This window comes from Thermothielavioides terrestris, chromosome 4 (genome assembly GCF_000226115.1).
Source record: "Thermothielavioides terrestris NRRL 8126 chromosome 4, complete sequence".
Lineage (NCBI taxonomy): Eukaryota > Fungi > Ascomycota > Sordariomycetes > Sordariales > Chaetomiaceae > Thermothielavioides > Thermothielavioides terrestris.
The window spans coordinates 1,053,987-1,077,779 of record NC_016460.1 but is presented as its reverse complement, the minus strand read 5'-3'; the positions used below and the strand labels follow the sequence as shown (position 1 = coordinate 1,077,779).

Here is a 23,793-nt window from a genome sequence, read left to right as displayed (position 1 = left end):
GTGAGGTGAGGGCGCAAGGTGATGACGGGTTTTTATTTCATCGTCGTTCATATCCTCTTCGTTCAGCTTGTCCCATCAGATTAGGGGCTGTGCTCCTGGGAGGCGGGTTTATCTTTTATATACCCCTGCACGCACACGTATGGACGGTTTTCGGTTCGTCTTCCCTTCCCCTATTTCTTTCCCTTCTTGTTCCGGTTTCTTCATCACTTCCCCTTTGCTTTCTTTTCTTTCTTCCCGTTCTCGACGCTTTTATCTCCCTTCATCGGCGGGCTACGTTTGCGTTACATTTGGCTCAGAAGACACGCACGGTACTGGGCGGCGTCATCATTCTCATATTCTCATACTCATCGGCGTTCTTATGGGTGGTGGTGGTAGTGGCAGGGCTTGGGTTTCAGGTTTGGCACTCGTGGATGTTCTTGGCCAGGCTGGTTGGTTGGTTGGGTTCTTCGTCGCAAGGGGTGCTTTTGGTGTGTCTGGGGACGCGGGAAGATCGCTCGGGGTAGGTATGCTTGGATGCCCTGTCCCGTCCGTGGCGTTGGGTTGGGCTTGGTTGGTGCGGGAGTTGGGGCTGCTTGCTTAACTGCGCTGCGTTTTCCTGCTCTGCTCTGTGGCGTGTGTTCTTACACATATATTTGTAGCTTCTGGCCTGTGTCACACGCTCTTGGTGAGGCGAGTTAGGAGGTATGTAGGTATGAAGGGGCATGGCTTGGACTCGACATGGCATGGCATGGCATGGCAATGGTGTGCAGCGTCAGTTTCAACTCGGATTTTGCCGCTTGTTTGGTGCAAGGGATGGATGGTGTGCGCTTGATATTGCCGAAGAATACCTGCTCGCTCTTGGATACGTAGTGTGTACGGATTACTGGCGGTGCTCAGTAGACTCGTGTCATCGTCGTTCCGCTCTACCTGCGTTGGGGAGCGGAGGAGCGGACCCTGTGCACGGCAACCGAGCTGAACTCAACGCGATACCCTTCGTCTTCTTCTGCCTGTGTAATCTACCATAGGTTCGCCTTGTACATACAGCCTGTAGTAGGCACCGCCGCTCATACCGCAGTCGCGGACTCGGCGGGGAGCTGCTGAAGTTTTGCGGCGGCTGTGCTTTGCCATCCTTGGTTCATTGACGCGGTTGTCCGCCCCAGTTCAAGACTAGACTATCTGGAAGGAATGCCAAAGGCCAGAGGCGTACTCCGGGACCGCTGGCTGCGGGCGTCCTCGTCCAGGACGAGCAGAGCCCACCAAGGGGCGCGCTGTGCCAAGCAGGCAATAGACTTCGAGGGAAGAACTGCCGTAGGCTTGCTGCGGGCAAACCATAGGTTGCCGGACAAGTAAAGGGCAAGAAAAGCTGCTGAGCAGGACTCGCGGGTTCAATTCCGTATCTGCTCAGACCGCGTTTCTGCACCACCGCTTGGGACAGAAGCCCAACATCTAAACGGTGAACGTCACTGCGTCCTTCTTAACTTGGTTGCTGCCGCCGGCCGAGAACCCCGTGCCTTCCCGGCGCAGCTCGACCAAGCCCGGCCGGATCTTCTCCTTTTCTGGCTTGCCCTCTGGCTTGCCCTCTTTCTTCGCGGGCTCGTTCTTCTCCGTGAGGTCAGCTTCACATACATAGCAGCGGACCGGTCCTCCGTCGGACGGCTTCATGAACTGGTCCACGCAGTTCTTGCAGAGGACGTGGCCGCAGGGCTTCGCAAGCGTCGCCCGGGACGAGTTGGAGAGCCCCTTGTTGCACGCCGGGCATACCCTCTGCGGCTTTTTCGTGTCCGGGTTGGTCTCTTCCGTGAATTTGATCGATATTAGGGTGTGAAGTGAGTAGTAGTGTGGCCTATCTTCCGGCGCTGCCGGGCACGTCGGTTGCGTCTTGACTTTCTTTGTCACTTCGTGCAAGGCCGTGTTGTTGTTCGAGGACGGCGTTACCGTCGGAGACCAGAAAGACGGCAGAGTCGGTTTGGATGCCTGCGCAAGACACACCAAGGTCAGCGTGTAGGCCGGGTCGCGACGGAATAGCAGAGGCCAGCCACCTTTTCCTCCTCGATCGCCCTCCTCGCCTTTGCCCGCTCCTCCTCGGCGATGCGGGCAATCTCGTCCGGGTCGAGCGAGAACTTGCGCTTCTCCCCAGTCCTGGGCACGGACGTCTCTGATGCATTGCTCCCGTTCTTCCCGTTCTTCCCGTTCCCGTTTGCGCTCTGTCCCTCCCGCCCCGGCGGTTCTGCTTTGTGTGTCCCCCCACCGCTCGCGTTTCCCCTCTGGCTCGCGTTTCCCCTCTGGATGCTCAGTCCGGCCTGCGTCAGCTCGAACTCGCGTATCGCGCGTTCCTGGGCCTCGGCATCGCGGCGTGCCTGCTCCTCTTGGGCCTCGCGCAGCTCTTGCTCGCGGGCCTTCTCGGCACGCTTGATCTCCTTCTTCTGCGAGAGGATGTTGCTCAGGGCACACTCGCGGCAGAAGATGTCGCCGTGGGCGCACGCGACGGGGTCTATGGCGGGCTCAAGGCACAGCCAGCACGAGGCGAAGGGCAGGAAGGATTCCCGCGTGAGGCGCGCCGTCGACGACCCCCAGGCCGCCCGGGCCATGGCCCGCTCGTGCGACGTGAAGATGGGCCGGCTCGTGTTTCTTTTGCCTGGGCGGTCAGACTGGCTGGGGGATAAATGTAAGGGGAGAAAACATTACTCGGAGACTTACTATGCGCCATTGTGTGCGTGGGAGAAACGATAAAGGCCAGTCAGTGGTTTGGCAAGGCGCTGGATGGCGGAGGTGAGCAGCAGTTGCAGCCGGAGCTTCGGGAACGAAGACGAGGCGGATCTTGGCTCAAGACCCCACTACTCGTGGAAAAGACACCTATGGAATATACAGCAACTTTCCCAAGATCGGCACAGTACATGGCACGCAGCGCCCATGAACACAGGCAATGGAATTGTTTCGCACGAAGCAAATTGGATCATCAAGAACGTTGACGTGCAATGGGGCGATCTGCTCTGCTCAGCCACACATAGAGTGCTTCTGAGCTGCCATACTCAACAATCGCTCGGGTGCATGGTCTAGTGGTATGATTTTCGCTTCGCATTGACCAGCCAATGCGCTTCTGTGAAAGGTCCCCGGTTCGATCCCGGGTGCATCCAGCTTTTTGCGCTTGCCTGCTCTTTTTGGCAACCGACTCTTCAGCATCGTTAGTTGACAGATGAAACGTCGATCGTCACTCGCCGCAGGCCGCGATCTTCCGCGCTCGTCCGCGCTCGTTCGCGTGCAATCTTGGCAATGGCGACGACGACAGCGCCGAGCCCTCAGCGGCCGAGCCTCTCGCTGCGGCTCAAGTCGGCCATGATCATGGGCATGACGGGCGTCCTCTCGCGCTGTTTCCTGTACGGCTTCAATAAGGTCGAAGTTACCGGCCTCCAGCGCTTTCTGGACCTGTTAGACAGCCGTAAAGACCCTGCAAAGAGAACGCGGGGGCTGCTGACTGGTGCGACACAACTCACCCGACATACTACTCGCACATGCCCATTCCCACTTGCAATCCTCGCGCTAACGGACTGATCTGATCCGTGTCGCAGTCTCCAACCACATCAGTGTGTGAGTTCCATACGGACATTGCAACACACCATTTGGTCTATCGCGTTGCCCTTTCTCACTCTTGCTCCTCTCTCCCGCACACTCACAGGCTCGACGACCCCGTGATCTGGGGCCTGCTGCCCCTCAGCTACGCCTTCGACCCATCCAACCTTCGCTGGACCCTCGGCGCCGCCGATATCTGCTTCAAGAACAAGTACCAACCTGTTTTCTCCTCCTTGTTACGCCTCTGAACCTCCTGGGACTAACCAGCAAGCAAAACAAAAGATTCTTGTCCTCCTTTTTCACCCACGGCCAGGTCCTGCCGTGTCACCGGCTTAAGCACTCCCCCTTCGGCGGGCCCTTCCAGCCGGCCCTGACGCAAGCCATCCGCCTCCTCTCCGCTCCTCCACCCTTCACCAGCAGCAGCAGCAGCAGCAGCAGCATCACCACCACCTCCTCCTCCACTTCCTCCTCATCCTCCTCGTCCTCCTTCCTCCCTTCCTCTCCCTCACCACCCCACCCCTGGACGACCCCGGCGTACTACACGACAACGGGCCAGGACGCGCACCCGGCCCCGACCGCCTTCCCGCAGCACCGGCGCCTCAGCTGGGTGCACGTGTTCCCCGAGGGGTGCGTGCACCAGCACGCGGCGACGGACCTGCGCTACTTCAAGTGGGGGCTGGCGCGGCTGGTGCTCGAGGCGGACCCGCCGCCGGCGGTGCTGCCCATGTTCGTCGACGGCACGCAGCGCGTCATGCCCGAGGACCGCGCGTTCCCGCGCTTCCTGCCGCGCGCCGGCCAGACGGTGCGCGTCGCCTTCGGCGACGTGCTCGACTACGACGCCGTCTTCGGCGACCTGCGCAGGCGCTGGGACGGCCTGGTCAGCAGGGAGATGGCGAGGCTGAGGAAGGAGGGGCGGCAGGAGGGCGTGGTCGTGCAGCTCGGGGAGCTGCCGACGGAGGAGCTCAAGTATGGCCGGGAGGCGCAGGAGATCAGGATCGAGGTCGCGCGGCGGATGCGCGAGGAGATCCTCAAGGTCCGCAGATCGCTGGGCCGGTATCCTGAACCAGATCCGACGTTTGGTCTGGCCGAGACGTGGCGGCTGGACGATGACATCGAGGCGAAGAAGTACAAGAGCCGGGTGGACGGGAGCAACATTAATCAGGACTAAAGAAGGCACGGTGCCGGTTTGCTTGGGGTGGGAGTATTGGGTCGTGATGTAAATACCCGGGTCAGAAACGCATGAAAACGTGCGGGTAGATAGACCTTTTTTGTTCAAGTCTGAGTTGCATAGACGGGACAATAATTAGCAAAGCAAGATAGATGGCGCTCAACACGGTAATCGGGCTGTTGGCAGGCCATTGAAACCATGGTGTATTCAGCTGATGGCGGACAGAATGGCGGTGTCGCCAGGAAACGGCATTATCTCAACCGGAAAGATATAACTGACTTCCTAATTGGCTCCTTAAAGGACGTGATATGTTCACCTCCTCAACGGACTCAGCCGTATAAATAACGTAACTGGAATAAGCCTCCCCACCAGGTCGTCGCACGAAGGCGAGTTTCGATACTCGCCCGAGACCATTTGCCGGCCAGTGTGATCCAGTCAAAGAAAGTCCGGGGGGGCCATCCCCGCAATGGGACCCGGGACAGCAAGGAATGAGCATATTCGGCTCCGGAGACGAGAGTTGGAAGTAACCCTGTAACGAAGAGACCATGGAGAAGCACATCTGGGGGAGGCCACGGGGACCGTCGGCCGGTAAGTGCTGGAGCGGGAGGAAGATGCTCAGGATAGCGGCGCCGCCCATGAGGTGCGTCCGCGCAGGGCTGACTGGTTCGTCCCTGGACCGAGTGACCTGGCGGCGCGCGCAACAAGCGCCTTAGCCAGATGTCGGCACGGGCTTGGGGGCCAGGGAAGCTTACCTCATACATGGTCATCATCACCACGACGCGGAGGATAAGCTCTACATCGGTACCCGCAATGGCTCGGAGTGATGATGCCATGCTCCGCAGGGCGAGCCCGTAGTGGCGTTTCGCCAAGACGTTCATTTCCTTGTTCCCGGTGAAATTCGGCAAGCCGGCCATGCCTACGGCCGCCACACATGATATCCCGCGTCTCGCGCGAGTGCACCCATTTCATCTCGCGGAGCTCCTGGCCGTCCCTGGGCTCATCCGGGAGGCTGATCACGTAGTGCTCGATGTAAAACTGGACGGCTTTATCGACGGGCGAGGCGCAGATCTCCTTGATCAGCCGACTTGGCTCGGGGACCTTCAGCCTCTTGCTGCGGGGGAGACGGTCCGTGGCGTGGCAGCCTCTGCCTCGGACGACGACAGACTCCTTGCTGTCGAAGAAGCCCGGGTGGACGCAGGTGAAGAGTCGGACGGTCCTCCCGGCTCGGAGGCGTCGGGTACTCTCCACTGCCCTTGCGCTCTTTGCATGGCCTTGGAGCTCTCATCCCGGAACATCAACGAGAGCTAGTCTCGGTATCCCGGACATGGCTTCCGCACCCGGATGCATTGTGTGCATTGTGGCTGTACTCTGTCGCACTGGGATGGTCGGCATTGATCAATTCGAGATGCGTTATTAGCTAAACAGACAATGACCGCCAAGCACTTACATAGGTAGAGACGGACGGAGGTGACAGGTGGGGAACGGGGCCCGCGGATGCTGTGCTACACGATCCGAACCTTAACAGGAGCCAAGAGGGTGCTCGGCCACGTGCTTGGGTCAATGAAAGAAAGAGACCTAAACTCCCCTTGATCCGTCTGGTTCGGCAATTCTGGCAGCCCTGGGATGCCTTGCCGCAATATACCATGGGAGGGCATCACCCATCTGGGCGCCACGGGGAAGCAAAGCGGCTCGCATTCGTTTCAGGGGGTCTCTGGACTCGGGAGCGGAACCGTCCCTCCTCGGGTCAGTTGCGGCATCCGCGGCGTAACGTTATTTCGTGGCAGCTTGGCAGCAACAGGATACTACCTAAGTCATTGTGGGAGGATGGAACCTGAAAGTTGCTTGGATGCGGGCCGGAAGAGAAGCACTACCTACCTAGGTAGGTAGGTAGGTAAGTTTTTCATAAAGACGGCTCCCAGCCAATGTACGTGCTCAACAACAGGAAAGGAGGAATAACCTAGGATGCAGGCACAGAAACTTACAGGGAGTCCTGACAGACAACGCTCTGCCTCAGGAAGTTCCTTATTTGAAGGCATGACACTTAGTCTCTGGGTCCCTCAGTTTGGCTAACAGGATAAACGCAACCAGAGTTTTCATGGTTCGGGTCTCCCAGAAAGACAGTATGAGGGAAGATACATACCTCGGGTAGTGTACTGCACAGTAGATGGGCAGGCTGCAGCCACACTCTGGCCTGGCTCAATGATGCCCAGCGACACGTGCTGCGGCCAGTGTTGAACAAATGATTGGCAGCCCTGCCCATCTGTGGCTTTCACAGACGGCGAACCAGTGCCAGACGTAAGGTAGGCCGGTCAAAAAACAGCCTACCTGAGTTACGATGTTCCAGTTAGGCAATATATTTAGGTAGTTTCGCTGAGGAACGATAGATATGCTTAGTGAAGCTTCACTAAGGATTATCAGATTCGTTAGAAGTTTCCGCCTTGTGTTCTGTAGACTGCATCCCCAGGTCTCCAGCTCCCCTGGCTGAAAGAGGAAGTGAAGGAGTTGAACTGGTATCTGATGGAGGGAAGTGTTCTGCAATTGATGAGGTCATAGCGCCCTTATCGGCATACCCATGTTAAAGTTAGTGCGTAGCACGCTGCAGGTGAACACAGCAGCCGCCCCCAGCAAGGCAAGTTCCGTGCGCACCTCACCCTAGTCGAACTTAACCACTCTCGGATCTGCTGTGGGTGGGCCGGCCTGAACACGCCCAAAGCAATTTTGTGCTTTCGAAACAAGAGCAAAGAGCCTCTCGACGCCAGAGCTCCGCAACAACCTGCTCTTTCCCCATCCACCAAAACCGGCGCACTTCGAATCTCCATCCCACCCTTGGCGAGAGCAGATTACTACTCTCCTCCGCACCTTCTGCAGCGATTTCCCGCCTCCCCGCCGTGCGTTGTGCGCTGCCGACGCTCACCCCAAGCTCTACACGAATCGGCGCCATCGGACAACGCTGCCGTGCGCGTTTGGTGCTTTAGAATTCGGAGCATCAACCCTTCCTAAACCGTGCGACTGCTCTTCAATAACCCAATATTTCTATCTGCCGAGCTTGTGCTGAGCTTCTTTCGCGAGATATAGTATCCCTCTCCGGCCGCCACCGACCACCACTCGAAAAGCTCCATCAATCGGCCCCTCCTCTTTGACGACCGGTCCTCTCCCACTCCACACGCCGAATTTTGGCATCGGCTTTCGGGCAACCTACGTTTTCTCCGTCCCCGGGAACGTGACGCAGCCATGGCCACAAACGGTAATGTTAATCACCACGACCAGTACGCTGCCTCGACCCACACATCAGAGGCCCAGGCCAGTGTGGACAGCTCGAGCACCAGTCTTGGTACGGACGAGATTGGATGGTACTTTGTCGAGCAGTACTACACAACCGTGAGCAAGACGCCCGATAGGCTGCACGTGAGTTTCCGCCACAACCCGCTCCATCGAAAGGGAAAAAAAAGGGGGAAAGCTGATCCTGACCCGCTTTGGCAGCTGTTCTACGGAAAGAAGGCGCAGTTCGTGTGCGGCCGCGAGGCCGAGGTTGTCCCCGTTGCGGTTGGCAGACATGTGAGTTAGCCATAGCACCCTGCCGGTGGACGTGCTGATGCTGAACCGTGGGTAACAGGAAATTCAAGAGCGCATCAAAACGCTGGGCTTCCAGGAGTGCAAGGTCCGCATCTCCAACGTCGATTCCCAGGCTTCCAACGACACAATCGTCATCCAGGTCATTGGTGAGATCGCGAACAAGGGAGATGAGCCCAAGAAATTCGTCCAGACGTTCGTGCTCGCCCAGCAGCCGTCTGGCTACTTCGTCCTGAACGACATACTGCGTTACATTGATGAGGACCTGGAAGAGGAGGCAGAGGCGGGAGCTGCTCAACCCCCTGCCCCCGAGGAGGTGCCCGCTACGGAGGAATCCGAGTCCAAGATCTATACGCCTGCCACCGAAGAGCCCGTTCAGGAGAAGGAGCCTGCCGCGTTGGACACCGAAGCTGTTACAGAAAAGCTGGAGGAGGCGGCTGTTGAGCCTCCCGCTGCTGCTGAAGTCCCTGCTGCCGAGCCCGCTGTTGAGACTCCCGAGGCCACCACGAAGGAGGAGGCACAGGCTCAGCCCGACGTTGAGAAGACGGTCGAGGAGATTGCCGAGGAGGAGGTCAAGAAGCCGGAGGAACCCAAGGACCCCAACCCCACTCCCACCGCCGCTCCGGCTCCGGCTCCGGCTGCGGCTCCGGCTGCGGCTCCGGCTCCTGCGCAACCCGAGAAGCCCAGGGAGCCCGCCAAGCCGATGTCCTGGGCCAGCCGCGTGGCTGCTGCTGCCGGAGCGCCGCGCCCCGCCGTCCCTGTTGCCCCCGTTCCTAAGACCGCTACGCCTCCCGCTCCGGCTCAACCGCGCGCTGCGGCCCCAGCTGCTCCGCAGCAAGCTGCCCCGGCGGCCCAGCAACCCGAGACCACCCCGGCGCCGACCGCGCCCAAGGACCAAGGCAGCGAGTGGCAAACGGCCGAGACCAAGCGCCAGAGTCGCGCTCCGCAAGTCCCCGCCCCTCAGGGCGAGAAGGAAGGCACCATGGCATACATCAAGTATGTCACCGATAAGGTGAAGGACGAGGACCTCAGGGCCACTCTGTCGAGCTTTGGCGAGCTGGCCTATTTCGACATCAACCGCCAGAAGGTAAGAGCAATTATGATAATCCCCGAGAGTACCGAGTGTGTCCCAACGCCACTGACCCATGTCCCAGAACTGCGCCTTCGTCGAGTTCAAGACACAGGCGGGATACAACGCCGCCGTCGCCGCGAACCCGCACACCGTAAACGGCGAGAACATCGTGGTGGAGCAGCGCCGCCCGAAGGCCAATGCGTATGGCGGTGCCAACTACAACGCTGCACGGGGCGGTGCGGGCCGCGGCGGGCGTGGCGGGTACGAGTCTCGCTCTGGCAGCCAGGGCGGCCGCGGTGGCTTCACCGGCCAGCGCGGGCGCGGCGGCGGTCCCCGCGGTCGGGGCGCTTCCCAGGTCGGTGCTGCCTAGCTGGCGACGGCCGCGTAAACGGTCCGAACTGCCCTTCTCACCGTTGGATGAGAACGGGAAAGAGAACCGGTTTGAGTTGGCTTTCCACGACGGTGCAGTGATGGCCGCTCTGATATTTTTTGCTATTCATACATAATCAATATCATGGCGGGGTTAGGAGGAAGCGGAAGGCGGGGGGCATTCATTGGTGTGCGTCATGGAGTAACGGGGATCATGATGAGGCTAGGAAAGGAAAATCCGGTCCCAAAAGAACTACGGATGGTTGCTTCTTCTTTTTTTGGTGCAAAAAGATGGTGGTGCATGCTTTTCCCTGCGACTTGGGCATTGAAGACAACGGTAACGTCAACGGATGTTGATGTTCTAAGGTTGGATGGGCCAGACAAGCCCAATTCCTGTACTTGTTTTGCTTTGGCTTGCGTTCAGACCGCCTTAGCTCCAGCTGGCACAACGAACGATCCTTTGCTCGACACGTCACCCGCCTAGGACAATAGCCGGTACGGATTACACACATCTGCTTACCCACCCCATCCAACTTTTGCTGTTTGAAGCTTGGGGCAGCCGGGAGATGCGGGAGAGTGGGGTGCGGGTGGCATGAGTATCATGCGTACCTGCCTGGCATCATATCGGCGGTGAAAGGGCTGAGCACGAGGGTGCCGAGGGCTAGGGGAGAGAGGGACGGGGAGGGGAAGATGAGACGATCCAGCAGATTTGAGATGAAGAATAACTAGTTGTATCCGTAGAGGACAACAGACTCGTCATGTCGCTTGGGGCGGATCCGCGGGGGAGGACGGGGCAGCGCAGGAAAGAAAGAACTACGGATACTGCTACGAAGACAAACTGAGGGATGGATGGGCAGATGGGGAGATGGGCAGCACTCGCTAGGATCAGCGACTTACACTGCAGTTACAGGTGACCTGTATAAGTCACCTAGTGTAATGGGAGATGGATGAGAGAGTGTGTGCGGGATAATCTGCACGTCTACCTGTTTGGGAGATGTCTTCGGTGTGGCGTGCTCTTCCTCTGGCCGTGTGAGCTTCTGAAAGGTACGGAATGATTACTCCAGATACAGTCTCCCCTCGAGAATTCGAGGATGGGGATGGCAAGAGATGTCCGGAGAGATGTTTCTGCAAATCGTTGATTATTGCTCCGTCCTGTTTTATTGGACCGGAATACTTTCACATAAAGGCTCCCGTACATGTACAGTACATACATGTATTCTGCCCCAGGTTCGGAGGATTGTCTTACGATGACGTACCTAACCAATCTTGGTCTCCGGAGAGCCGGGTGACACGACGAGGAAGCACGAATGTGGTTGCGGTGGCTGTTTTGTTTCGCGTTGACAGGTCCAGTCCAAGGAAGCGGGAGCGCTTGTTTCAGAATGTCTTGGAATGCACTCCTCGGCCGACGATCGGAGGCTGGGAAAACTCTCCACGACGATCATCTTGAGAGACCGCGTAAAGGGAGGGAAGGTGGTGGTGCAGACCGTCCTCTGTCTTTCTCTTTTCGGGAGCTCGCCAGCATGTGAATCACAACACAACGGTGGCTCCGCCCTCGAAGATCGACACGCCAACACCCCCTGGTCGACTTCATGGCAGGGACCGCAGGGTCATGCTGGTGACGTTGCCCGTTTCCAGGCGGAAGAGCGATGCCAGCGCACTGTCCTGGCGATCACGCCAGTTGATCGGCGAGTAGTGAAGTGATATCCGCACTTCCGTCTTCAACTCCCGAAGATTGTGGGATCGCCGCCGGCTTGCGTTTCGATGAGGCCGGCACGGAGCGAGGCCGGCAGCTTCTTGTCCCGGCCATCGGGAGAGCTTCATGCGCCTACTTGGATTCCGTCCTGCTTTTGAGAGGATGCTGACGAAGCACGGCCGGGTGTTCCAGATGAAGCTTGACGTCCGATGGCGCCTTTCATCAGGTTCCAATTGTCCCCCCACCCCTCACTTCGCGCCCCACCGCCGGCTCCGGACCGCTGCCAGAGAAGACAAACCGGGGACTCCATGGGGCCACCCGCGTGCCCACTCACTTAGCCCGGTTCGGGGAGGTTGATGGCAATCGAGATCAGAGTTAACTAGCGCTAGTCGACTTTTTTAAATCCACTAACCAGATTTTTTATTTCCACTACCCACCAGGGACGGTCCGTGCGCTCTCCTCGCAGCGAGTGCCACTACACTCCCGAGCTACTGCGTCGCCATAGGAATCGCTGCAAATCGACGATGTTGCTAGTGTCGTTGAAGAGGCTAGCAAATGCAGGTTGATGGAAACCTAGCGTAGAAATGGCTGAATACTCAAAAATGTACTGCGTAGTTGAACCAACTCAAATACTGCCAGCCTTGACCGCCTACTACGCGCCTAAGCCCTTCGAGTCAGTAAGTCACGTGACTCTTCTTATCGATAAGGGCCTTATCGATAAACATCTCCTCTACTCAAAGCCTAACACAGCTTTATATCCGTCTTGCAAATGCCCTCTCCTTTGGTAAGCAACGTGGCAATTGACCGTTTGAATCTCTCAACAGTTCCTATCGCGATTCCTGTTGTGGCATGTTAGCGAGGGAGTGTGGTAACACTCGCTGCCAAGTTTTGGTGGGAGCGCACGGACCGTCCCTGGTGGGTAGTGGAAATAAAAAATCTGGGTAGTGGATTTAAAAAAGTCGAGCGCTAGTTAACAAATCCAAAGGCCTAACGTTATTTTCCAGCAGGTTGGGTCAGTAAGCTTTGGCATGGTCGGGAGAGGATTCGTCCCGAAGACCGCTCCCGGCGGCGAATTGGCCCTTCGAGAGGAGAGTCGCAGAGCCGAACAATGACCACAATGACCTAGAAAACACAATCACCATCACCATGGACGGTCGAAACAGCAGTAACCAGTTAACAAGCTGCCCTCCACTCACCCGTGCCATTTATTATTCGCAAGAATGGAATTATTTGGAAATTTCATGCACACAACGCTCAGCAGCTTCAGGCCTTCCTTCCTTGTCTGGTGACGATCGCCTCGGCCAGCCGAATACGGGCAGTGCGCGGAAAAGGGAATGTGCGCTTCTTGGACGGAGATCGTGGTGGGGCCGGGGCGTGGCAGGGCCAGCTTCCCACCTTCCCGAACAGTCAACAGCAACTCGCGGAATCGATGGTCTGGGCCCATTGGTGCCCCACCAGGGGTTCAGCCTCGAAGGATGACTGCGCCCGTGCCGAGAAGGGGAAGGCAGAGCCGGCAGGAACGACGGGCGCAAGTGAATGACAGACCGACAGAGCATTTGTGGAAAGAGCGAAATGCGGTTGGGACCTGGCCTTTCTCAGCTTTCCTCTCGACCTGCCCGGTTCAGCTGTTGCGCGAAGTTTGGGGAATGGACTCTGCCGGCCTGTGGCGAAGAGCGCAAGTTCGGTTGGCCTTCTAGAAAATTTACATGGTGGGATGAAAAAGAGCAGGGGTTCTGCTCAGCTCCCAGCTTGACAAGTGGTTGAGCGCAAGACGAATCTGAAGAGAGTGCGAAATAACGAGAGCGAGAGAGTGGTGGTCAAGCGGGAATGATTACCATTACAAAGCAACAGGGTTAGGTAATGAACGTAATGCGGAAGACACGACCGTAGTGTGCACGTAATGCCGAACGGAAGTGCATACACAACGGAAAGTTACAGAATCGCAGCTTCTTCCAAACGCGGTCAATATCAACCCCTCGGCAGGCACGCCCCCACCGGGACCTTTCAAGCCACCTACCAGGAACAGCTTAGCTGGGTGCGCGCGCAATGGCAGCGAGGCCACTCACATGCTCAGTGATTGGCCCGTCTCAGTGCGCTCATTGGCCAACATTGGGGCGAGCAGCTCCATTCCAGTTTGTCAGGAACGGCATGTCGTTCTGGGGAAAATCCAACGACAACATGCATCGGCTCCAACACGGCGGTAGCATTATTCGTCATACACTCTATGCCAGACAGGAAGCGCCAGCCGAGCGATGCTATTCTCAGCGTTGCAGACGGGCGTCGACCGCGCAGAGCCCAAATGAAGTCTTGATGGAGTTGCACTCATGGGCAGCGCCAACGGCTGCTGCTGCAATCCAGTCGGGTAAAAGGGGAGCAACCCGGCACCACCGCTATATGTCAGGTACCTACGGATTCCGGGATTACAACCTACTCCGTACGGAAAGTACTGTGTAAAAGCTGCCGCACGTTACACGGCACAAGAGCTCCTGCCATGACTTGCTCTTTCTGGCACTGTCTTATTATATCCTTGGTAATATGCCGCGCAACTCTCAAGTTTATGCTGCGATCCCAGGTTGGGTGCTCTTGGGCGTTTCTGAAGTTACGTGAAACATTGGTTAATGACCAGGCTGTTTAACGAGGAGCAGCAAGCCCTCCTGCCTGAACGGTGCTGATGGCGCGGGAGATCGATGTCGAACTGGGCCCAGTTGCACGCACTTGGCACGGGTTCCAGGGATCCGGGGTGCCTTATTCAAGCACCTTACTGTGTAACTAAGGTATCCATACCTGACCTTAGTGAGCTGCGATATTGCAGCCCCCAGCAGCGTTTGCTGCTGACCTGGCCGGGGGTGGCCTTCAGCCCCTCCACTGCCAAGGAGATGCCGCCTGCGTCTGACGGGACCTTCGTTCCTGGGATAATTGGCACAACTTCCGCATCCTGCCTCTTCGTCCGTTCTCCATCATCGCTTTCTCTGCCGAGTGCACTAGTTACCCTATTGGTTTGTAATACTAGGGTAACACCTAACGGGCCACGCCGAGTTGTGCCTGGTTCCGTTTCGGGGGTTCCGCTCTATTCATAGCGTCAGTGTCAGTGTCTGTGTTGGGGTCAGGATCAGGCTCAGGGCTCAGGCTCCAGCCGGTCGCACGCTCCGCTCATTACCTCCCGCTTGGGTGCCTTCTCCGGCCGTGCCTTCCTTCTTCCGGGAGACCTCTCTCGACTTCGATTCTTGCATCCGTTCAAATCCGAGCTCCGAAGTGCAGCTGCACTCACGACACGCGTCCTGCGCGCCGCTCCCTTGCTTGCCTTCGCATTGGCGCCTTTGCGCCCTTGCGCCTCTTCCCCCCCGGACGACCTGCAGCCCTCCACTGCAAGCGTTCCATTCCTTGGTAATCTTGTATGACAAGTCCTGCACCTCGACGGTCGACTTTCTTCAACTCAATTCAAACTTCAGCATCACCTCTCCCTGTTCCCAAACCAGGCGTTTGTGCATGACCAAGGGAGGAAACACCGAGGAAGGGAAACCGCCGTCGAACTGGGTCCTCGTCAGAGCGAGCGCCTGCCCTGCGCCTTCGGAGGAGGTCTCGAGTCGACGACGTGCTGCGGCCGGGCATGTTATGCTGGGGAGAAACCGACCGAGAGAGGAGTAATTCGGTGGTCGTCGGCAGAACAACACAACGAAAGCAAGAGGGGGAGGGGGAGGGGGCGACGTATTTGGCCTGGCCAGGCCCCTTTTTTTCGACAAAGCCGCCGCCGCCGCCTTAGCGCGAGCAGCACCTCGGTCCCCCGTTTTGAGAAGGCAACCTTCCCATGGCGCGAAGGCCCAGCGATGCCTTCTCCCAGTCCAGCGCCGGCAGCGAGGCGGCGTCGGCGCGCCCGCGCCGCATGTCGATGGAGGAGGACATGTTCTACCGGGAAGTTATGACATCGCGACCCGCCAAGCCGCCAAGTTACGAGTCAGCCATGAAGGCAGCCGTCGCCGCGCAGAGAAGAGCCCTTTCTGCTGCACAAGGCGGCTCTTCGAGGGCCGTGCCCCAAGACGTGCTGCCACAGTACTCGTGCGATATCCACCTCGAGGGGGTGTTCATGCGCAAAATGGAAATCGAGGAGACGACGAAGCGAGCCGAGTATCGCGACTGGAGGATGGTCTATGTCGAGCTGCGCGGCACTGCCTTCAACATATATTCGGTCAAAAAGGAGCGCGGCTGGTGGTCGACGAAGCATGACGGACCCGACATCTGTCCCGACAAGCCGCCGTGGGTGAAGCGGTCGACCTTGGAGACGAGGTACAGCCTGCTCCATGCGGATGCGGGGATTGCCGCCGACTACAGGAAGTCAGTCAAGCCCATTGTGGCGTCGGGACGTGGGCTTCTCGGCCCTGAGATGGACGAATGCTAATCTGTGTACCTAGGCGGCGATATGTCATTCGCATGAGGGCCGGGACGGACCAGTTCCTATTATCCTGCGTCGAACTCTCGACTTTTGTCAAGTGGCTTGACGGCATATTCGCTGCCATTCACGTGTCGCCGCCGATCGACGAGCGCGACTTTCCTCGAGATTTCAGCATTCCGCGGATCCAAAGGATAAGATGGCTACGAGGGCAGCGGCCACAGCCCGAGGACAACATCGGCTTCCACCGGCTAACCGAGCAGCGGAGGCAAGAAGGGGCCGGCGCTGATGAGGATGGCGCCGAGGACCAGGGCGGCGAGCCGCCAGATACAACCCACGGAGCGGAGGAAGAAGGAACATCCGGTCAAGGCCCACGGACCGGCCACCCGATCGTGGGGAGGTTATCGACGACATCGTATCCGAACGAGAATATCGACCCCGAGACGGGCAAGTGGAAGCCGCACCACGCTTGGACGGCGACGCACGACCTGATGTACGCCCGGCTCTGCTACAGCGTGTTGCTGTTCAAGAGCCCCCGCAAGAGCAACTATGTGATTTCGCAGGGCAAGCGCTGGTACGTCGACTGGGCCACGGGCCGCATGGTCCGCGTGCTGCCACCCGAGTACGGCGAGGTGGACGTCATGGGCCCGTGGCAGGTCATCATGCCCGAGAACAGGCTGCTCTAGTCGGGCTTGCGTCTCTGCTTGGCAGCTGTGGGGTTTCTGCTTCCTTTGTGGCCGCTGCTTGCCATTTGCTTGCGCGAACGCATAGAGCGCCTCGCTTCGTTTGTCTTGTTTGCTTCACTTGTTTTAACGTTTACGGCGCGGAGTTCTGGGGGGTACCGGCGGAGCATTGGATATATATACACTTGGCTGGCGAGATTTTGTTGTCTGCATATCACTTAGCATGGCAAGGGACGGTTGCGACAAGTAGGCGGGGGTGGGTGGACGGGTTGGCGGTCGAAGCATTATATATACCACATATTTCTTTTGAACGGGGGTGGAGGGAATTCAAGGCCGGACTGGATGTATGCGAAGAACGGGTGTTCTTCCTATTTCGGAACGTTGTCAGTACATACCCTTGTAGACAAATGGCAACGGGCGGGTATTGCATTCGGACAAAAGGTGCCCAATGTGGCCATCTGTGCCCTGGTATCGAACGCCTGGTGATCCATCCGTATACGCCAAACACCCAATGATGTGTCCGTCAATGCCTGGATATCCAACCGACGCCGCAGCCCATGCTCATTTTCACCCCCAAACCAACCCAGCTAGCTCATCGGCCATACCCAAGGTATGATGAATGTTTCCTCACACGACATGTCACCTCGTCCCAGCACCAGCAGCAGCCTCGGACCCCGCAGCACCGGCACCGGCACCGGCACGGACACCAACGGCCCGCACCTCCCCCTCGGCGGCCCTCGTCTCCTCGGCCAGCTCGTCGACGACCTCGTCCAGCAGCGCGTTCGCCCCGTCCATGTCGCGGAGCACCTTCTCGACGCCGGCCAGCAGCGCCTCCATCTCGGCGCGCTGCGCCTGGATCTCGGCCCACAGCCGCGCGTTGGCCGCCTGCGTGTTCTGCAGCCGCGCGTTGAGCTGCGACTGCTGCGCGACCACGTGCGGCGCGAGGTGCGCCGCCAGGACCGTCTCTGCCGGGAGCGTGTGCGGGCTGTGCAGGGTTGGTTAGTTTTGCGGGGGACGAGAGGAGGAGGTGGGGATGGGATGGAGAAGGGGACGGGCTCGAGGTGGGGAGAAGTAGGGTGTGGGTTGGTTAGGTTGTTGTTGGTTTGTTGGCGGCTCAACTTACGCAACAGGCGGCGATGCGCCGTCGCCGGCCTCCAGCCGCCGCCGCGTAGCCTCGCCGATCAGCGTCTCCAGCTCGTTCAGCCGCGCCACCACCTGCCGGTTGGCGAGGATCGTGTCGAACTCTTTCTGTTCGGCAGTCAGTGAGTCAGTCAGCAACCATAAAAGGCAAAGAAGAAGAAGAAGAAGAAGAAGAAGAAGATAAATGACCGCACCTGCCACAACCCCCCCAGCCGCTCCACCATCTGCCGCTGCACAAACTCCAGTGTGCCCGGCGCCCGCGCCGCCACGGTCGGGAAGCACGCCGCGAAGTTGTCGCGGCTGATCTTGTCGAGCGTGTGCCGGACCGTCGAGGCGAAGAGGGCCTGCAGGCGGGCGGCGCGCGGGCCGGGCGGCGGCGGCGGCGGCGGCGGCTGTTTCGAGTCTTCTTGTTGTTGTTGTTCTTGAGAAGGGTCGGGGGATGGTTCGGGATTTGGGTTGAGGTTGGAGGGTTGGCTGGACGCTGTTGCGGATGGAGGAGGCGGTTGTTGTTGCGCTGGCGGGGCAGGGGGCATGTCGGTGTCGTGGTCTTGGTCTTGGGTTCGCGGTTGCGGCTGCGATTGCCGTTGCGCTGGGCGCTGCTGGTGCGCGGCGGGCGGGGGATCCTGCTCGGATGACATTGTTTTCAATTGTGGCACAATTAACCACCTGCCGGGTTACTGTGGTGGCTTGATCTTGCGCAGGCTGGAAGCGCGGGCGGGCGCAATGTCAATATTTGAATTGCGGGAATGGAGCTGGGATTGACGCGTCGTGCTCCCTGCAGCGCGTGTTCTCGTGTAAAGTTGCTTGGATGGCGGGGTGCAGCGACAGGGATGGGGAACGTGGGGCAAAGCCAAGCATGAATGGAAGAGCTGCGAGTCCAAGCGCACCACCCCTGCACATTTCAAAGGTATCAATCACCAACTGTAATGGACGGGAGCTTGACTGAGCATCAACTCGTCAGTATGAGGAAGATGAAAAAAAGTGTCATTGCAATCTAAAAACATCGAACAACTCTGACTTCCAGCTCTTCATCGCATCATGACAACATATGCGCTCCGCAGAGGCCGACGACATACATGTACAGGTACCTTAGTCAACATCCCTCGTGGCAAACAACAACAACAATCCTCCCCTCCCCCTTTTTCCCAGCGCCGTGCCAGAAATGAACTCAGAAAACACCAACTCTCCACAAAAGTTCAAGAATAATCCACCGTCGTCGACTGCCGATTCCCATCCCTGCGCTCCAACCGCCTCCTCCTCCTCCGATCCGCGGCCGCCGCATCCGTCAGCGGTCCGCTCGTAAACGTGGCATGGCTCCCGCCGGGGCTCATCAACCCTCCCGGGCTGCCCAAACTCGACGCTGTCGCCCCGGCAGCAGGTACCGCACCCGACGGGCCCGCGGCGGCGGCGGTGCCGCCCGAGTAATACGCCGAATCCTTGCCCCCGGCGCCGGCCCTGCGCGCAAACGCCGGGTTGGGAGGCGACAGCGGCGCGAGGGGGTCGTTGTCGAGAGCCTCGGCCGAGGGCGCCGGCACTGGCGCCGCCGCCTCGACGCGGTGCTCAGCGGCCGACTCGGCGGCGCGGCGCAGGCTGGACGAGTCGCGGCGGTAGCGCCGGCCGGTCGGCGTCTCGCCGCCCGAGGCGCTGCTGACCGAGTCGTTGCGCCGGCGCCGCTGCTGCTCGCGGCGCGCCTCCTCGTCCGTGAGCATGCGCAGCGTGATGTTGCGGTCCGGGTCGTCGTGCACGCGCAGGCTGACGCTGACCGGCGCGTTGACGGACGGCGCATGGGGAGTGTGGTCGCGCGACCTCCCGCCTCGTCGGCGCCGTTCCTCTTCTTCTGCGGCCGGGAGCACGCTCGCAGAGGCTGCCGCCGTGGCTGCGTCGCCCTCTCGTTTGCGTCGTCGTTGATCGCTCGGAGAGCCGTATGTTTCGCTGCCGTCCGACTCGCGATGGAGGATCCCGTGTGGGTCCGGCGGCATCGGAGGCATCGAGACCGGCTCGGTCACATCGTACCGGGAGTGCTGCCCTGATGCTGTTCCCGCTCCTGGGATAGGAGCCGGGATGGGGACAGGGGGAGCCGCCGCCGCCCCGGTCGGGTGCATCCCAGGCGCTGGAGGTGGCCCCGGAGCAGGAACTGAAGCTTGCGGAGGAGGTGGGCGGACGCCCGGTGGTGCTGGATCGTACGGCGTATTCCCGCGGGGCTCGATCGAGGATTCCCCCGACAGCATTGACGTCTCGGTCATTGTGACGCCCGACGGCGGAGGGGGTGGCCGGCGCGGGCGCCGTCTCGACTCCCGCCTTGACGGGCTGGGATAGCCATCGCCCGTGTACTTCGAGACCCGGCGACCCGCCCGTCTCTCCTCTTCTTCTTCCCTCCGCCTATCCTCCTCGTCCCGCAGGCGCGCCTCCTCTTTCCTTTCCCGACGGTTGCTACCAAACCTGTTGGCCAGGAATCCCAACCCCATCCCCGCGAGCAGCCCCTTCCCCACGCCCCCGCTTTTTCTCGGTTCAGGGGTCCTGCGGGAAGGACTGACATACGACGAATAATCCGAGTCGTCGACGGTACTATCGAGCCGGGAAGTTCCAGCATGCGAGCGCCGCGGGGTCATAGGCCTGGGAGGCCTGTTACCTGCCGGCGGCCGAGGCGCGGGTGGGACGGAAGACTGCGTCTCATGCCGGCTTGGCTGTCTCCGGACGTCCTCGGTCCGCTCGGTGTAGTCGCTCTCGGTGAACTCGCTTCTCGGCGGGTGTCTGCGCACGCGGCTTGGCGTGTCTGTCGCGACGGCGGAGTACTCGTCGTCATAGGGCCTTTCTCGGCGGTTCATCATCCTCGAGACCAGCGCGCCCGCGCCCAGACCGGCGCCGGCCGCAAGAAGCTTATTCATGAAGCCGCCGCCGCCGCTCGCGCGCCTTCGCTCCGGTTGTTTCTCGTCGTAGTAGCTCTCGGATTCGCGCCGCGAAGAGATGACGGTTGGCTCTCGGTCACGGCGGGAGCGGTCCGTGGGGCTCGGGCTACGGCTCATGCCCCTCTCCGCATCCCGGTTCTTCCTGCGGCTACGGAACAGCGCCATTGCGCCGGCACCAACGGCAAGCGGGCCGAGCCAGCGCATGGCGCCGCCATGCCTAGACGTCACTCGGCTGCTCTCATCGCCGCCGCCGTGGCCGTAACCGCCGCCCCAGTCACGTCGCCCGTGGTCGCGGTAGTCCAGGATGAAGTAGAGAAACAGGAGGAAGCCCATCCACAACGCGTAGAGAATAAACAGGGCCTTGGGCGAACCGTAGAGCGTAAGACCGAGGGGAACCTGGACAATCCCCAAGAGCGCTATCGCGCGGCCAAACCAGCGGTGCACATGCAGCCGAAACGAGCGACGGCCGGCGAGCTTCCTGACGAGCCGCCCGCCGACGGCCTGGAGCAGGAACAGCACGTAGATGGCGACGCCAATGCCATGGTGCGGGTTTGTCAAGTTCCGTGGCGGGCCGACGGCGAAGAAGCCGAGAATGAAGACGACGGTGGTGAGGCCGAGGGCAAGCACCTGCAGGTAGGCGTGGTAGCGGACGGCGGTTCCCGGTTGGCGGGTGTAGAATCTGGCAAGCAGCACGGCGATGGGGACGATAAAGAGGAAAGTTATTGCGGCGAGCACGCCGTGGCCGAGGATTAGCGAGTGGTACTGTGTCAGCGTCGAGAAGCGGTTGGCCATGCCTGCGCCCGCGAATTAGCACTGCGCCCGGGCTCCCCCGTCTGCCCTGGCTTGCGGCAAGGACCGGCCTGCATACCATTGTACTGCATTGTGTCGAAGTTCAGCCCCACGAGGTTGGGCAGGAGGAATGTGTTCTTGGTGAAGTCCCACGTGCCGTCGCCCACGTGCAGCGTGTCGGACGAGTACGAGCTCGTCCCCGGCGGGGAGAGGTTGTCTGTGGGCGCCATAGCGGCAACGCGCGGGGCTGGTACAGCCCGTACGGCGCGGAGAGGTAGTCCTCCACAAGCAAGAAAACCAAATTCAGAAGGTGGAATATCAAGCTACGTCTGTCGGCTCGAGGATTGCTCTGGAATGTCGCGGTCGGGCGCTGCCTCGGGGAACCCGACCCGGGTCCGGCGGTGGGAGGAATGGCGGGGCAGTCAGCGGTCAGTCGGTGTTATTGGCAGATGTGGCTGTCCGTCTTTCATTCCTCACTGAAGATGATGGGAAAGGCCGTCCCCGGCCAGCGTCAGAGACGGAAAGCCCACAGAGCTTTCAAGAACATCATCATCTTCAGTTGCGGCCGTGCGAGCTCCAAAAGCTGAGATCAGCGTGGCCCGGTGTTGGATGGATGTGCTGGCCATGCACAGCATGCCAAGACCAACACCGGTTGCCGGGGCACCGCAGGAGCTTTGGGCCCTGCCAGCGGGGTAACTCATGTTTCTTGGCATTCGTGGGTCAGTCAAAGCTTGGCATCGGGTAAGTGGGTTCCATCCTCTTTCCTCTTTTTTGGGGCAACCGAGCTGTCATCCAATCAGCAACTGTTGCGAGAGATACGGACAGACCTTGCCGGCATGGAAGCCACAGCGCCGCCACGCGCCAACCTTGAAGCTCTCCACACCTCCTTCAGTACCCACTTCCCAACTGGGGTCCCTTTTCAGCGACCGAGGGTATGGTCCGAAGGGCAGGGTTCCGCAGCCAGAGTGAGTCGACGCTGAATATCACTTGCCAGTTTTTTCGCGCATTTGTGGTCATGCTCTGCGATAGTTACTAGTGTACATTAGGATGTCCAACCGTCCTGGTTGCATCAGGCGGCTGAGCAGCTGGGGGTGACGATAAAAGGGCGACAGCCTCACTCCCTTCAGGTGAGCCGGTGAACAGTTGTTCATCTTGGCTCGAAGACGTCCGTCCCATCTCCTCCGCTAGACCACAACCATAACCACAAGACACTCGCAATGTCGTCAACCACCAACTCCTCCGCCTCCTCTCCTTTTGCATCCCCCTCCGCACCGCCCACCACTTACGCAACCCTCTCCTTCCACAGACAAAACGTGATCCGCCTCCTCAACTTTCCCCAGGACCTCGCTGCCGCCCTCGAGGCCGTGATCCTCGCCTCCTGGCCACCCGGCCTCGAGTCACAGGGCCCCTTCGGCCAATCGTACGAGTACAAAGTCAAGGGCAGCCCCTTCGGCCACTTCCGCAGCCAGCAGCACGTCGGCTCCGTGCGGCTGCTGCGCGATGTGCTCGCTTTTTTGTACTCGCGACGCTGGGAGCTCGTCGCCCCGGTGCTGTGCAGTCGCCGCTACACGGCCAAGGACTCGCTCATTTTCCGGCAGGTGGCCGCCGTCGGGGCGGCGCTGCCGCCGGTGGAGTGGCTGAGCTTGGCGCCGGCGGGCACTGATAAGCTGCGCGTGGTGTACGATGCGCCAGGGGTTCGGCTGTGCGGGACCGAGAGCGACCAAGACCATTTGGGGGTGTTGATTTTGAGCCTCAAGAAGGTGCTGCAGGAGTCGGACTACTTCGATAAGAGGGACTGGAGCCACGACTCGTTTGTGTTTGACCTCAAGGGACGGCCGTGGCAGTCCAGGGGCGAGGCCAGCGTCAAGATGAGAGTCATGCTGATGAGGCTTTTGGAGACGATGGAGACACATGGATGGAGGCTGTACACGGCGTTTGTGCATCGTACCGGCACAGACGAGCTCAGGATGCTGGATACATGGTATTTTGTACGGGAGCGCGGGGGGACAGGCAAATCGGACTCGTGAAGCCCTTCGCGGATCCGGTTGGGCTGACACATTCCATGCTGAAGAAGCAGCTGTTCAGCTGGCATGAGGCCAGAGACGCCCGCGAGCCTGCCAACTTTTGTCCAACAAACCCTAGGTGGTGAGAACAGGCGCGGAGACGGTCGGAGACAAGTTCAAAGGATTTGACTTGTGGCGGGCCGTGCATGGTTCATTCCCCAGGGCTGCGCTCTTGGCTACGGTGTACCTCAAGCTGGTTGCAGCCTCTTGCCGCTGTGGGAAGCCACGCTTCCAGGGTCGTTTCTGGTATTCTGTGGAAAGACAGGAACAAGTTTCCGCGCCAACAGCGGAAGCAACTGCTTGGGGCCGGGGCTGGGGCTGACTGTGGGCGAACTGTGTCACTCAAGACTTGCTTCAGCCATGGGACTCGGAGCTGGGGCTCGTCTACCCGTCCGACCGGCGACGCAATC

The 23,793-nt window shown here is 59.7% G+C and overlaps 8 protein-coding genes and 1 non-coding gene across 9 annotated transcripts; 5 read left to right on the top strand and 4 right to left on the bottom strand.

Moving 5' to 3' along the window:
- Positions 1-1,074: 1,074 nt before the first annotated feature.
- THITE_2118572 (uncharacterized protein) lies at positions 1,075-2,794 on the bottom strand. The gene is made up of 3 exons (XM_003655134.1): positions 2,677-2,794; positions 2,019-2,614; positions 1,075-1,953 (listed from the first exon to the last, which is right to left on the bottom strand). Exons 1-3 carry the CDS (start codon positions 2,684-2,686, stop codon positions 1,426-1,428), a joined length of 1,134 nt encoding a protein of 377 aa, XP_003655182.1. The 5' UTR covers positions 2,687-2,794; the 3' UTR covers positions 1,075-1,425.
- A 227-nt stretch (positions 2,795-3,021) lies between these two features.
- THITE_t123 lies at positions 3,022-3,113 on the top strand. The gene has a single exon. It is a non-coding gene; the product is annotated as a tRNA-Ala (tRNA).
- Positions 3,114-3,249: 136 nt separating this feature from the next.
- On the top strand, positions 3,250-4,875 carry THITE_2155455 (uncharacterized protein; the record flags this gene model as incomplete). The annotated part of the gene is made up of 4 exons (XM_003655133.1): positions 3,250-3,454; positions 3,546-3,564; positions 3,653-3,757; positions 3,829-4,875. The coding sequence occupies 4 exons, from the start codon at positions 3,250-3,252 to the stop codon at positions 4,712-4,714; spliced, it is 1,215 nt and encodes a 404-aa protein (XP_003655181.1). The 3' UTR covers positions 4,715-4,875.
- Positions 4,876-5,423: 548 nt separating this feature from the next.
- THITE_2090350 (uncharacterized protein) lies at positions 5,424-6,061 on the bottom strand (the record flags this gene model as incomplete). The annotated part of the gene is made up of 3 exons (XM_003655132.1): positions 5,424-5,461; positions 5,635-5,937; positions 6,052-6,061. The coding sequence occupies 3 exons, from the start codon at positions 6,059-6,061 to the stop codon at positions 5,424-5,426; spliced, it is 351 nt and encodes a 116-aa protein (XP_003655180.1).
- A 1,792-nt stretch (positions 6,062-7,853) lies between these two features.
- THITE_2118569 (uncharacterized protein) lies at positions 7,854-9,832 on the top strand. The gene is made up of 4 exons (XM_003655131.1): positions 7,854-8,119; positions 8,195-8,269; positions 8,328-9,371; positions 9,439-9,832. Exons 1-4 carry the CDS (start codon positions 7,946-7,948, stop codon positions 9,724-9,726), a joined length of 1,581 nt encoding a protein of 526 aa, XP_003655179.1. The 5' UTR covers positions 7,854-7,945; the 3' UTR covers positions 9,727-9,832.
- A 5,293-nt stretch (positions 9,833-15,125) lies between these two features.
- Positions 15,126-16,780, top strand: THITE_2118565 (uncharacterized protein). Its single transcript, XM_003655130.1, has 2 exons — positions 15,126-15,747; positions 15,825-16,780. Exons 1-2 carry the CDS (start codon positions 15,224-15,226, stop codon positions 16,486-16,488), a joined length of 1,188 nt encoding a protein of 395 aa, XP_003655178.1. The 5' UTR covers positions 15,126-15,223; the 3' UTR covers positions 16,489-16,780.
- Positions 16,781-17,006: 226 nt separating this feature from the next.
- Positions 17,007-18,271, bottom strand: THITE_2118563 (uncharacterized protein). Its single transcript, XM_003655129.1, has 3 exons — positions 17,820-18,271; positions 17,609-17,733; positions 17,007-17,470 (listed from the first exon to the last, which is right to left on the bottom strand). The coding sequence occupies exons 1-3, from the start codon at positions 18,261-18,263 to the stop codon at positions 17,125-17,127; spliced, it is 915 nt and encodes a 304-aa protein (XP_003655177.1). The 5' UTR covers positions 18,264-18,271; the 3' UTR covers positions 17,007-17,124.
- Positions 18,272-18,480: 209 nt separating this feature from the next.
- On the bottom strand, positions 18,481-21,398 carry THITE_2118562 (uncharacterized protein). Its single transcript, XM_003655128.1, has one exon. The coding sequence runs from the start codon at positions 21,321-21,323 to the stop codon at positions 18,822-18,824; it is 2,502 nt and encodes an 833-aa protein (XP_003655176.1). The 5' UTR covers positions 21,324-21,398; the 3' UTR covers positions 18,481-18,821.
- A 1,049-nt stretch (positions 21,399-22,447) lies between these two features.
- THITE_2118560 (uncharacterized protein) lies at positions 22,448-23,438 on the top strand. Its single transcript, XM_003655127.1, has one exon. It carries the CDS (start codon positions 22,538-22,540, stop codon positions 23,345-23,347), a length of 810 nt encoding a protein of 269 aa, XP_003655175.1. The 5' UTR covers positions 22,448-22,537; the 3' UTR covers positions 23,348-23,438.
- The last annotated feature ends 355 nt before the right edge of the window (positions 23,439-23,793 follow it).

Excerpts from the sequence above, each read along its gene's own strand:
- THITE_2118572 (XM_003655134.1), bottom strand. Across the intron at positions 1,954-2,018 it reads GGGCGATCGAGGAGGAAAAG|GCATCCAAACCGACTCTGCC; the intron begins GTGGCTGGCCTC and ends TGTCTTGCGCAG.
- THITE_2118569 (XM_003655131.1), top strand. The coding sequence starts at position 7,946 with ATGGCCACAAACGGTAATGTTAATCACCACGACCAGTACGCTGCCTCG. Across the intron at positions 8,270-8,327 it reads CCGTTGCGGTTGGCAGACAT|GAAATTCAAGAGCGCATCAA; the intron begins GTGAGTTAGCCA and ends CGTGGGTAACAG. Across the intron at positions 9,372-9,438 it reads TCGACATCAACCGCCAGAAG|AACTGCGCCTTCGTCGAGTT; the intron begins GTAAGAGCAATT and ends CCCATGTCCCAG.
- THITE_2118565 (XM_003655130.1), top strand. The coding sequence starts at position 15,224 with ATGGCGCGAAGGCCCAGCGATGCCTTCTCCCAGTCCAGCGCCGGCAGC. Across the intron at positions 15,748-15,824 it reads ATTGCCGCCGACTACAGGAA|GCGGCGATATGTCATTCGCA; the intron begins GTCAGTCAAGCC and ends CTGTGTACCTAG.
- THITE_2118563 (XM_003655129.1), bottom strand. The coding sequence starts at position 18,263 with ATGTCATCCGAGCAGGATCCCCCGCCCGCCGCGCACCAGCAGCGCCCA. Across the intron at positions 17,734-17,819 it reads GGCTGGGGGGGTTGTGGCAG|AAAGAGTTCGACACGATCCT; the intron begins GTGCGGTCATTT and ends ACTGCCGAACAG. Across the intron at positions 17,471-17,608 it reads GGCGCATCGCCGCCTGTTGC|CCCGCACACGCTCCCGGCAG; the intron begins GTAAGTTGAGCC and ends AACCCTGCACAG.
- THITE_2118562 (XM_003655128.1), bottom strand. The coding sequence starts at position 21,323 with ATGGCCAACCGCTTCTCGACGCTGACACAGTACCACTCGCTAATCCTC.
- THITE_2118560 (XM_003655127.1), top strand. The coding sequence starts at position 22,538 with ATGTCGTCAACCACCAACTCCTCCGCCTCCTCTCCTTTTGCATCCCCC.